This window comes from Symsagittifera roscoffensis, chromosome 9 (genome assembly GCF_963678635.1).
Source record: "Symsagittifera roscoffensis chromosome 9, txSymRosc1.1, whole genome shotgun sequence".
Taxonomy (NCBI): domain Eukaryota; kingdom Metazoa; phylum Xenacoelomorpha; order Acoela; family Convolutidae; genus Symsagittifera; species Symsagittifera roscoffensis.
In genome coordinates this window covers 6,389,321-6,402,096 of record NC_087070.1, presented here as the reverse complement: position 1 = coordinate 6,402,096, position 12,776 = coordinate 6,389,321, and the positions used below count along the sequence as shown (strand labels likewise).

The 12,776-nt window shown below is 35.8% G+C and overlaps 2 protein-coding genes across 2 annotated transcripts in view; one reads left to right on the top strand and one right to left on the bottom strand.

Moving 5' to 3' along the window:
• Nucleotides 1-12,776, bottom strand: part of LOC134853964 (AH receptor-interacting protein-like) — a 567,995-nt gene that overhangs the window by 274,170 nt on the left and 281,049 nt on the right. The window lies entirely within an intron of this gene.
• LOC134854487 (glutathione S-transferase Y1-like) overlaps nucleotides 774-12,776 on the top strand; it is a 42,296-nt gene continuing 30,293 nt past the window's right edge. Inside the window, exons 1-2 of the mRNA XM_063870755.1 lie at nucleotides 774-1,036; nucleotides 1,394-1,664. Coding sequence (XP_063726825.1) covers nucleotides 866-1,036; nucleotides 1,394-1,664 — 442 coding nt within the window. The 5' untranslated portion in view covers nucleotides 774-865. The remainder of the gene's footprint in view (nucleotides 1,037-1,393; nucleotides 1,665-12,776) is intronic.

The window sequence follows — 12,776 nt, the reverse complement described above, 5'->3', positions numbered from 1 at the left end:
GATTTTGCGTGGAAAACAAAAAGAAAAAGTAAAAAAAAAACACCCGAATCAAAAACAGTTAATGAAGAAGAAGAATTTATTTCTCCTTTAAAGTTTTAGAGCAAATCCAAGTATATATACCACAAATTATCATCGGAACGGGTCGAGTGATATATCATATTAAGCCCTTTCAGTCGTCAATCGAACGTCATTAAAAATTTCCCAGTGTCGAGAAAAACCGGTTTGAAATTTTTGATTTTTCGGCTAACGCGAGCGAGCATGTTTCTCCATGCAAACTTAGGCCGTTTACAATAGCTGATTAATGCTTAATTTAATTTTACTCGATGAAAATTAGTTTGTGGAGTTTTAGTTTTTGGAGCTTTAAATTAGTTTTTGGACGCCATTTTGCGAATCGAAAACTTCAAAAATAAAAAAAATTGAAATTTATTTCATCTATTGTTTTGTTTTCCTAGTCCTTTTTCGTCAGAAATTGTTGTCCAGTTTCCTTGTTTTATTATGAGCGTCGATATTGCCTATTTTTTTTTGTTCGGATCCTTTCATCACCACGCAGAAAAAAAACAATTCAAATTTGAAAAAATATATATTTTTTGTGTTTTTTTTTTCAGACAAGGGTCGGAAATTTCAATGCTTCTTGTTTTTCTTAATTTTCTAATGCTCATCCTAGCCCGTATAAATCTGCCTAATAACCAGCGTTAAAATTGCTTTGTTGGTTTTTTCTACTTGCAATATCTACTTGTATTTTTACAATTTGATTTACTTTCAAATTCAGTTATGATTTCAACTTCGATTATTTCGACAAAAAGTGACCTTTGAAAGCAGATAATTTAGTTTATCGAGTGAACTGGAGATAACAGTTTGTTCAAAAATGAGTCAGACAGAAATTTGCGAGAAGATAATTTTGGGTTATTTCTCTGTCAGAGCATACGTTGATCACTTGAAGCTGCTACTGGAGTACAAGCAGATTCCGTACACATTCCAGAGTTGCCAGAAGGAACAGTTGGATGATGGGTCGTGGCAGGGAGGCCTCTGGTATCAGGCACGGTGACCAATTATTTTACGATAGAGTTCACTGTTTTTAAACTAATACGGGATGGGTCTAATATTTAGTTCTTTGTTTCAAAACTAAAAGGGGATGGGTCTAGTATTTCAGCGAAGAGAGATTGTCGAATTTTTTCAGCTGCTTATTTAATATTGCCGATTTTTCTTTTTTTTGAACCGTCAAGCTCGTAGAAGGTCATTTTCCCACAGTTTTCAAAAAGAATACTTTTTAAATCTTTTTTCGTTAAATGCATAGAATCATCTAGAAATCTAACTCGAAGTCCTAGAAACTCGTTTTCCTTCAAGTACAATTTCAACTGTGGATTTAAACTTATATTTTGGTTGCCTTTGCCAGGAGTGGAGACATAATTTGAATCTGGACTTCCCCAATATGCCTTTCTACATTGAAAAATACTCGGATGGATCCCAATTTTCCATGACAGAATCTATGGCCATATTGCGTCATCTGGGCCGGAAATATTCCTTATATGGAGATGGATCTATCCAGCATATGGCCAAAGTGGACATGCTAGTGGATGTGGCTGTTGAATTGCGACTTATATTTGTCAATCTGACTTATTTCGGGGACGTCGAGAAAGAAAAGTCAGATTATTTCAAGAAAACAGGTTTGAAATTTTTCGAAGTCAGTAGTATTGTAATCCGCCGTGTGTCCTTAGGGGGGGGGGGGGGGGTCTTTTCGACGGTAGGGGTTTTTGGGGTCCTACCAAAAGTAGGGTCCAAAAGGACCCATCTTTTTTAAAGACCCCAAAGTAACCTGCCCGAAATAAAAAGACCCCTCTCTTACGACACCCGACAGACAAAATACTTTGGTATTTATTTTCGCGCGGTGGTTAAATTTAATCCCTTCTAAACTTTCCCACCACTAAATAAGTATGGGTATATCCGGCTGCGGTTTTCTCGCTTATTTTTTATCTAAAAGCTAATCCTTTTCGTTCATATAAATATGAGTTTCCATAAAGTACCATTCATATTTCCTTTTAAAAATTTTTGGTAATTATTGTTCGTTTCTCTTTCTTATTTTATTTTCAAACTTATTTCCAAGTCTCCCTTATTTTCGACTTGCACCATTTTGATTCTTTTAGCCTTACTATTAGCTTACTTTGGGAAACTAAATACGCAATCCTTCGCTCCTGCTTCAAGGGTAAGTTGCAATTACCAGTCTCTTTTGCGCCGGTCTATTTAACTTAAAACAATGTTTGTTGAATGTTTTATATTTACAAATGTACAGCCGTAATTCCAAGTGACAAGGCAATTTAGCCGACATTTTCAAGTGAAAAATTTTATTGATCAGTTTTATCAAGTTTTCTCCTTTTTTTTTGACTAGAACGAACAGACACTTCTGTTAGAATGAATGGGTTATTGATAGGCGGAGGGTCTTTTGAACTGCTAGCTTCGCTTTCTTCTTGAAGCTCTTCCTCCGTATAGCTTTCTTGAAGAAAGCCTTAATCTGGGACCCGGAATTCCGGTGATTGCCAGCTTTCACTGTTTTCGCTGCTATAAGTCGGGGGTATTTGTCAACTGTGAGTTTGCCCACTCGCTTTCTTCCGCAATGGCCTCGAAGAACACATTCTCTTCTGTAGACATGTGTCCAAAGGGCAATGTAGCTATCCCGTCGAATAGTAAGAACCGCTTACTATCGAAGGGTGAAAGGGCAATTCGGTTCTGCGCTATGGTTATGTTGGTATGGACTTTCGATTTTATTGAGTAGTTGTATATACGAAGGGTTTTTCCACTCAGTAATGTTTCCCTGAACCTCTGGTGTGTAAGTTGCTGCTGGGAGTGTTGCACTACTCCTTTTGCACTCCTCTTGCTAGTTGAATCTAAATGAAGAACAAAGATTAGCCCATAAACATATTTTAGCTTTGTAAGCCCATAAAAATTCGCAAGCCCAGTTCTAGTATTAATAACGAAAACGGTTCCCAAATCTGAATATTTTGAAGACTCAATATCTAATAACATTCCAATTTTTTCAATTCCAAAAAGTTTAAATATCTTAATTGATTCCAAATCATAAAAATTCCAAGTCGTGTCATTATCAAAAAATCATTCCATGTCAAAATTTTAAATTTGTTCTTGTCAAAAGTTACAAAAGTGCGTTTGTAGTGAGTATTTGTTTAAAACGTTTTAAATGATGAATGGTTCTTCATTTTAAGTTTTTAAATGAAGAATCAGAGCCTTTCAGGGCTAGTTATGTCTAATTAAATTGACAGGGAACAACAAAAGTTATTAATTTGGTCCCAACAAGATCCAAACCCCCAATGGAGGGAACCCTTAATGTAAAGAAATGGAGGGGACTTGGAGAGGTGCTTTTTTTCAATACTAACCTGCATATTTCAACGAGTAGAGCTTTGGTTTCAACGCGATGAATTCTGCAATGATTTTTCCCGCCGCCTCGTCCTTTAATTTCAATACAACCTTCTTATTCACATTGCTGAATAAGAAGTGATCGCTTGGGTAGTTGGAAAAATCGAAACTATCGGTCAGTTTTTGCAGATCTGCGTATACGTCTTCGGTTTTTATCGCATAAATAAACGAATCTGTGTCACTGTATAGCAGTTCAAGGTTCATGCTTGCTTTCATTTGCCGATAATTAAAGTAAAACATGAATTTTTTCGACAAATCCAAAATACTTATACCAATTATCATGGGTTTGTCCCACAAAATACTCGTTACAGCAAAACAAACAGTAGCAGTTTCCTCGTCGATTATCTGGAAGCTTTTCATCGTGCTCAAAGCTGTTTTTTGAAGCAATTCTCTTTCGTTTCTAATAATTTCTAGTTTTTTGCGTCCTAGTTTTGATTCCATAGTTTTACCGAATGCTGAATTTACGATGAGCTTGTAAAAGTTCTCTTCAAGCTTGTTGCGCGCTGACATTCTCAATTGAGTGTTTAAATCGACAAAGGGCTCCATCCATCTACCTTGACGAAATTTTAAGACCTTAATCAATTTGGTAACTCTTAAGCCGAGTTCTATGTAGAGTTTTAATGTAAGGTAGTGCAGAACGTAGCCTTCCTTTGGATCTAATGTTTGAACCAGTTTTGGTACCTTTGGTAGCGACGTGACCCCCATCTCCCCTAACATCTGTATTTGCTCGTTACTTAGTTTATCCGTACCGATAACTTCACGTGAGGGGGCTAGCGGGTAGTCTGCAAAGTAATCTTGAAGTTCTTCAGGCATACTGAGATCCTTTTCCAAAATGTATCCCCACTCAGATTTATCGTCGGTTTGCAAAATATATTCGAGACTTTCCTCAACTATTGAGAAATCTTTGATGGGAAGGGGACAGTGTTTCATAATACCCCCGTATAAATTGTTAGCGTCTATATTTAATAGATAGCTAGAGGGCTCTTCAGGATTGTAGTCTTCGAGGTATTTGTTGTTGGCTTTAAAAAAACGGCGTGCATATATCGATGACATCCCTCCCCGTATCCTTTTTTGAACCATTTTCAAATGCTCCCTTTCTGTAAGTAACTTGAGGTCTGCATTGCAGACTTTTAAGAATGTATCGCCCGAGAGGTTACTAGCCGTGAAGTAGCATGCACAATCTAATCCGTACGTTTTGTAACAAACTTCACGAAAGGCTTCGAATACTGAAGCGAGTAGTAGTACGTCCGTTGCTAGGTATACATCATGGTACTCGCCTAGTGATGCGCATTTCATTTCGGCGAAAACTTTAATGGCATGGTTGTACTGATTTTTCGAAAACTTATTTCCCCTCCCTGTAAAGTGTTGCTCCACATTTTTCTAGGTGGCAGTCGGGTTTCTCGAAATTTTTCAAAACTGCTAAAGTATGAATACGGTTAGAAACCTTTTTGTTTTTGCAATGCTATCTGTTCTGCTGAGTAACCAAGTTCTTCAAAGTAATTTTCCAGTAGGAAAAATTTTTCTTCCGGCAAGTATTCGACGAGTTTTGAAAGGGGGGACAGCATGAATTTAAAGGAGTCTATGAAACGTAGATTTTCATACACTTTTTTGAGTTTTCCGTTTTTATCGGGGTATGATTTGATATAGACCGACATAGTGAGTGATATATACTTCTCCTCAGTGGAAGGGATCACTGAGTAAATGTTTTCGGGGTTACTGTTTGAGAGTGCTTTTATAATGAAATGCAGATCATAGTTTGACAAGTTATGCGCTATTACGGGTATATAGTTCGCCGTTTTTCGATTGATATTGCATTCGTTATGCGCCCACCCCAAGAACTTGTTGGTATAGTGACAGTGATCAAGTACAACTTGGTCATTGTCAGCAAATTCTGTTTCACATATCCAACAAGTGTGCGCTTCTTCACGCGTGCAACTTGGTGTGCCAGTGAACGTGTAATACTTTCGTTTTTCGAGGTATATTTGTTTCGCCAAAGATTCGAGCGAGGCGATCAATTCCTTCATAACACTTTCTCCTCTCTTCAGTTCAAACTTTAAAACTTCGCGCTTCCCAAATTCAACAACGGCCAGAGCGTAACCGCATGGTTGATGAATCTCTAGTGTTTGGGTGCTAGATTTTTCGGGGTCGGGTTGCGGTCCGTATAGGGGTAGTAGTAGCGATTCGAGGTCAAAGTAAATAACTCTCGGTACATACCAGCGGGCAGTTAAATTTTTGAAACGATGATTGTCCTTTCCCGGTTTTGGCATAGTGATTACCACTCCCTCGTCTTGGTAGCACATTTCCTGGTGCCTTTGTAGTGTATCGATGGATGAACATGTATGGAAGCATTTGCGGCAAATTTGGTTTCGGTCTCGGTGTAGTTTTCCACGCACATATTCCACAACCCTCATCAAATCAGTGATCAGCACATAGTGATGAGTTTGTCCGTTGCTGAGTAGTAGTAGGTCAACACATAGATCACTTGAGTATTTGCTGGACACTCTCAAAGGTAGCAATTCACCTTCTTTGTACCTAATGAAAAAAAAAACAATTGAGTGCTCGGGTTTCTGGATGAACGTTATGTGTTATACATGATTAAACAAATGTTTTGTCAAAAAAAATCAATGCTCACCGGAATACATTGACTTGACAGTTGTTAAGTTGTTCAAATCGGTCAATATCATATAGTCCCATTGGCATCTCGTACCAGCCTTCAATTTTCACAACATGTTCTTGGGAGAGCTTGTAATTTTTCAGTTTGTTTCGATGTTGGTAGCTTTGGGCAGCAGGATAAAGAGCAGTTGTGGTCTCTGAATATCGATCATGGTAGCAGTATAGAAAGCACTTCTGATCGTTTCTCGTTTTAATGTTGGTGAAACTCTGTTTCACCGGTTTCAATGAATCGGGAAGGTCAATGTATGAGCCAGCACGGATAGGAGAAAATGCTGCAAAACTTACAGCCAGCTTTTCAATGCGCTCCACAATCCAACCGCTACCGTGAGAAGCGAACGTGTTGATGGCATTGACCATATGCTCAATCAATTCCAAATATGTCTCTTTCTCGATTCCATTGAAGAAGACATTGATCATCTTAGAATTAAGATATAACATTGTCTTCTCGTGGCGTAACTCCCCGTCACCAGTTTCGTTTGTATCGCTCGAGAACTTTATCATACTCACGTCCACATGCAGTTGAAATTTACAGGGTCCTTCCTGCACTCTTTCGTCTATCAACGCATCAATTTCCTCTTTGTTTCGTATGATTACATTCATCAGATCCAATTCATCCTCCCTAACGCTCAACTCGTATCGTCTTAACTTTCCCCTAAACGCAGATTCAGTTGGAGCAGTTGATGTTCCCACCTCATTTCCGGGAGTCCAAATGGGTAGTTGATGGTTTTTCGACATATGTTGCCGGAACTTCTCAACCGAGAGGAAGATTGTATGACAGTAGATACAAAGACTATCAGTTGAGACGTTGTGAGCTAGCTCGACATGCTCCCTAGCTTCCGCCAGCGAGCTGAAGGATTCTCGACATTCGTTACATTTAGTTGGTGGCGGTGGGGCTGCGAATATCTTATGGATATTTTGTTCATGTCGTCTCAAGTTCCTTGGTGAACTAAAGACTTTCGAGCAGGTCGAACAAATGACTGTTGTCTGTTTTCCACTTGAGTTAGGCATTGTTGGTTCAAGATTGAGTGTTCAGGAAAGAAGAATTCTTTTCAAGAAATTTTTCAAGTTTTACCAAAGCTGATTTTGACAAAGCAAAAGCGAGAAGTGAAAAGTTTTTCAAAAACAAAATTTGGATCAAGACTCAATAAATTAAACTCAATTACGTGGGTGAAGCATAAAATCAACAGTGGCTTTGAAGTGGTTGTAGTTTTGGGGCTTTATATGGTTTTATGAAATGACTCTCAATTCGATTTTGGGTAAATGACTCAACTATATTTAACAGTATAAATACTTGTGGTTAGAGTAGCTGACAATTCCATGAAGGGATCAATCCGGGAATGTTATTTCTTCTACCTAAAGTGTGTGAATGTTAACACCCACTGCTATTATCAACTTCCCTGTTTAGTCAACTTGACTAAATATTGAAAATATATTTGAATTTTTTTGCCAAGTTTTTTTGTTTCAACCAAAATGGTAACCCACCAATCAAGTCAAGCAAGGATGACCCACCAATCAAGTCAAGTAAAACATACCTGACAAAATTGATAAAGGGTAGTTGAGAATTTTATTCATTTCTCAAATAAATTAGTATTCTATGACAAATTTCACATATAGTTCATCAAAAGATTGATGCAGGGCCGTTTGGTGCAGTAGGCAATAACTACCCGGCATTGCTATTCATTAGGAACCTCTAAAACGCTTGACCCACTGTAATGTCGAGTCAAAAATTTGAGATGTTTCATTTTTAGTACATATTCTTGTAGTGAAAAAAAAAATTAAAAAAAAAACTTTTTGTCTCCAAATCCAATGAAACCCGGTCCAATCAATTTGTCGTGATTTATTGGACAGGGTTGTAACCCATGTTGAAAAATCGAGAAAAAAAATATATTTTGAATTTTTTAACCATCTTACCTGAAAATGAGTGTTATTAAACGTGAAATCTGTTATAGACATAGAATTTTTTATATATATAATGATTTATACTGGCTCATACACTCTCTAAAGTCTTCTCCTAAGAGTCCTGGCTAACCCCACCAGGCTGTAGACATATTAGAGAGAGAGAAAAAAAACAGAGAGTGTAAAGAGCCAAAAATAACTATGGTTGATTAACCGGCAGAATTGCTGGACCCATCCATAAATAGCTTTCTTTTGAAAAAGCTATATCCCAAAAGGGATATTAATGGGGTTTATGAATCGTCAGTTCTCTCTCTCTCTCTCGCTTTATCTTTTTCTGTGTTAATATTTATATTTTGAAAACTATTATGAAAAAACATAACAAAAACATTTTTATGTTTTTTGTTTCAACATCATTAGATAAAATCTTAGGAAGAGTATTCAGTTTATCTTTTATGATTTTTCGAAATGAGCAATAAAGAAAACTGATATAATTAAGTTGGATTTGATGAGAAATTTATTTATAGTACTTTTAGACTTTTATGCCGACTTTTTAAAGTTATTTTGATTTTTTTCTTCTATTAATGTTTTCTTTTGTTTTTTTCTTTTCTATTGATTGAAAATCACAAAGCAAACTTTAAATTAGAAAAAATCATAAACAAAACGTAAACAAAGATTCAGCCACAATAATAAAAAAAACTTGTCAAACTAAATAATAAACCCCAAACTGGTGCACTCTCGGTGGAAACAAAGTCTTTTTTGAGTTTTCAGAGATCTCTAAATTGCAGTTTGCGTTTTTTCGGCGCAAAGCAAGCATTGATAGGCGGCGTCTCAGCTACTAAGTTTGGTGCAGTGGGACTTTGACTGCCGGAAGAAGAAGTATGCTGCTGCTGTTGTTGAGTGATTGAAAAAATATCCGGTTTTATTGGGGTTTTGGGCGTCTGCTGGTCCTCATCTTTTTTCTCTGTTGAATCTGGTGATTCAATCGACTCAATGTTCCAGTAGCTTTCTCGCTCTGCTAAATCTCTAATGGATCCTTCCTGATTTTCGTAAAAGGGGATCGATTGGCAATCGTAGTTAAATAGTATTTTTCTCGGTGAACGATCAAGGCAAGTAGGGTCTTGAATATCTGTGCGCTTCAGCGCAGGATACGATTCAGTCACACAACAACTCTCGTAGACTTGTTTTCTGCTTTGTATGAGGATACCAATTTGATCTAGCAAATAATTGGGTAACATCATATGGTTTTTAGTGACCCATTCATCGAATTCTCTGCTTCCTGGATCAAGATCGTTGAAAGGACTTGAGTAGTATAGCGCAACAAGAGGTCATGCCTGTTTTCGGAGAAAGGTCAACCTGTCAAGGTCGCGTGACTATGTTACTCAATTAGCCTAATCTTTTTTTTCTCGGGGGTCGTAATAAAGATCTGATCAGATTAATTTTTTCCCCTGCGTTAATTTTTGGGGTATATGACCGGAATTATTGGGGAAATTTTATCCAATTGTTAATTAAGTGGATAACTCTGTGACATCGCTGAGGGAAACAAACTCTTATCAGATTAATTTTTTTCACTTGAAGTTATTTATTGTAATTGATTTGAATCTCACTGAAGATTATCAGCTTATCGGGAATTCAACTGAAGTAACTTTATCTATTTTTCTGGGTTAATAGTTTTCAATCTAAGATAATTCCCTAAGCCCCCCTGAAAGTTAATTATCTTTGATTAAAAATCTTTCTTTAAACTATTGAATTTAAAAGTTTTCAGCTTCATTGTTTTCCTAAACTTATATTTAGCCAATGAAAGTAATTCAATTGAATGAACCAATAGAAGTTTTTCTTGATCAATCTACATCACAGTTCAGGCGCAGTTTTATTATATCTCATTGTTGCTTTTCTCGTAGTTCCTAACAATTTCGGTCTCAAAACTTAGAAACAAAAAATTTGAATCTCTCACAATCACTTCTTTTGCTTGAGTTTGATCTGATTTGATTATTTTTCAATTCAATTTCTTCAGCTACTCTTGTTGATTTATCTATCTCTCAATCTCTAACATTTGATCAATCAAAAACTCCAATATTTTTTTCCTGAACGTTTCTCATCGAGTCTTTTTCTAGCGATATTTAATAAAAATTTGCATTCTAATTTGCAATATTTAATTAAAGTTTGCATCCTAACTTGTCTCCAAAACAAATCACTTGAGTTTTTTGAGTTCTCAAATTTCCAAATCTGCTTCGATAAAATAATTGAAAATCTGACAATCTATTCAATAAGTTAGATCAATTGAATCATTCTTTCATTTCGAGCAATTTATAATATATTTGTTTCACACTCGGTTCTCCAAAAGAGTTTTCCTTGAAGTTGTACTATCTAAAGATTTCCACAATCTGCTTTTCCTATAAAGTGAATCCCCTATTAGTCTTTTCTTAAAATTGCCTGATAAACGTTTTGCATTAGATTCTTATTTCATTATCTTGCTCACAATTTCTTTACTACCTTACACAGCTTTATTTATCAGTCGATCCTGCCTCCAATATCTCACTCAAACTTCAAACCGTTTTGCTTGTTCATCCGTCTCTCAACTTTTCAGTGACTCCAGTCATTCATCCAGTAAGATTTCCTTCCTTTAATTTTTTCATTTTTTTACAATTTAAGGTTGAAATTTTTTTCCCACTGAAGGGTTCAGGGAACTTTTTTTCTTTTTCTATCAATGAGATGAATTCCACCCTTCGTTCTGTAACCCAATCATTTTCTAGGCTTCAGATGAAAAACAAATAATAAATAATAAAAAAAAACTGTTTTGTCAGGTGAAAAAAAATTGTTGTATCATTTTTATTTCTCAATAAAGTACTCATATATTATATATATATAGACCCTTGCGAGTTTTTTTTTAAAATTTTCTCCCAAATTTTTTTAATTTATTTTTATTCTACGCAAAAATCCCGGCTTTCACTGCTTCGCAGTGAAAATAGAGCACTTTTTCTTCATAAAAATCGCTTAATTCCCAGTAGTTTTCGAGAAAATCGACTTTTTTGGATTCAGACCCGTGCTCTTACGGAAAATTACGAAAAATTACTTAGAAAAATTACTGGCAATGTCTTCTACACTTCTAAGTTAAATATAGCCAACAGATAAGATGTTTATCACTCTCGAGAAAAGAAATATTAATAATAATTCAAAAAATGTTCTTTGAGCAAAAAAAACCGATGTCACTTTTATTTCACAATTAAGTACTTATATATTGTATATAGACCCTTGCGAGTTTTTTTTGAAATTTTTTTCCCAATTTTTTTGCTTATTTTTAATCTACGCAAAAATCCCGGCTTTCACTGCTTCGCAGTGAAAGTAGAGCACTTTTTCTTCATAAAAATTGCTAAATTCCCAGTAGTTTTCGAGAAAATTGACTTTTTTGGATTCAAACCCGTGCTCTTACGGAAAATTACGAAAAAACACTTAGAAAAATTATCGGCAATGTTTTCTACTCTTTTCAGTTGAATCCTGCATTAAGATCAGAAGTTTTTTGCTCTCACAAATTGAACGATTGAGAATGTGAACTGCAAGTTTTTTTATTCTTAGATTATGTCGATCAAAGAGATAACAGTTTGTGATTGGAGAAAAATATTCATGTACATTCCATCATATGGAGAAGATGTTGTGATTGTAAAAACTTTCGAAACAAGGAAAGGAGAATGGGAGGTCCGTGATGTGGCGACTATTCCGGAGGTTCTTTTTAAAGAGTACAATAATTATGTCGGTACAGTGGATTCGGATATTCACGATGAGCAAGTAGAAGTTGACTTCTATTGGAATAAAATTAAAAAACGATCCCTCAACGTTAGAGAAAATATGGATATTACAACAATTCCACAAAGTGTGCGTCATCATTTTTGTGATTATGATGTGTGTAAGCAACCGATGACGGAAAACCAGTTAGGACTTGTAATGGCTAGGGAGGAGTTTGAGTTGATTTGAAATTTAGAAAATGACTGGGATAGAGTGATTCCCAGAGAAAGCGAGAAAGAGACAAGTGATAAAGAAAATAAAGAAAAAACTCCATCTCCGAATGCTATGTCCCCTATTCTATTCACTTCTCCGCATGTAAATAGAAAGAGAAAGTTCGACTCTTAATTTCAAAAGGAAACGGACACCCCGAATGAGACGTTGGACAGATCGCATCTTCTGTTATCGAATGGAGAAAAGGTGGATATTCACAGTCAAGCAAAGAAAGTGAAAAGGAAGCTTAATTTTTGAGGTTGCTCAGACTCAAAAAAAATGAACTTTCGTATTACCTGTTTGTGAAATATAGTTGTGAAAAAGAGTGAATTACAAGTACTGTGAAAAAAAACGCATAATATAATAATCATCAACAACAAAACTTTTACAATTTGAGTATAGAGTATAGGCACAATAAATACAATAGAGTCCACATAAGTCCATTTTCTGAATGTTTTTATCTATCAGATGTGTTAAAGGTTCATTGAATTGAATATTTTTGTAATGGTCAACATTTTTTCCTAAAGAATCTCCAAAATAAAATTGATCACCTTTTCTCGCAATAAGTATCCAATGTGTCCCAGGACTTGTAGCAACATCTGTATTAATAATACAAAAGGAATTTCTTGGTAAAGTTTTTGGGCTGAAATTAGCAGGGTAGCATCCTAGAAATCGGTAGCGAAGAGATCCTATAGAAAAAATTATTTTTCGAAGTTGTTCATTATCCATGTTTTGTGACAGTACCAGTTTCATGTATCAAAGTTGTAACAAGTTTTTCTCCCAGTACAAAAACTTCG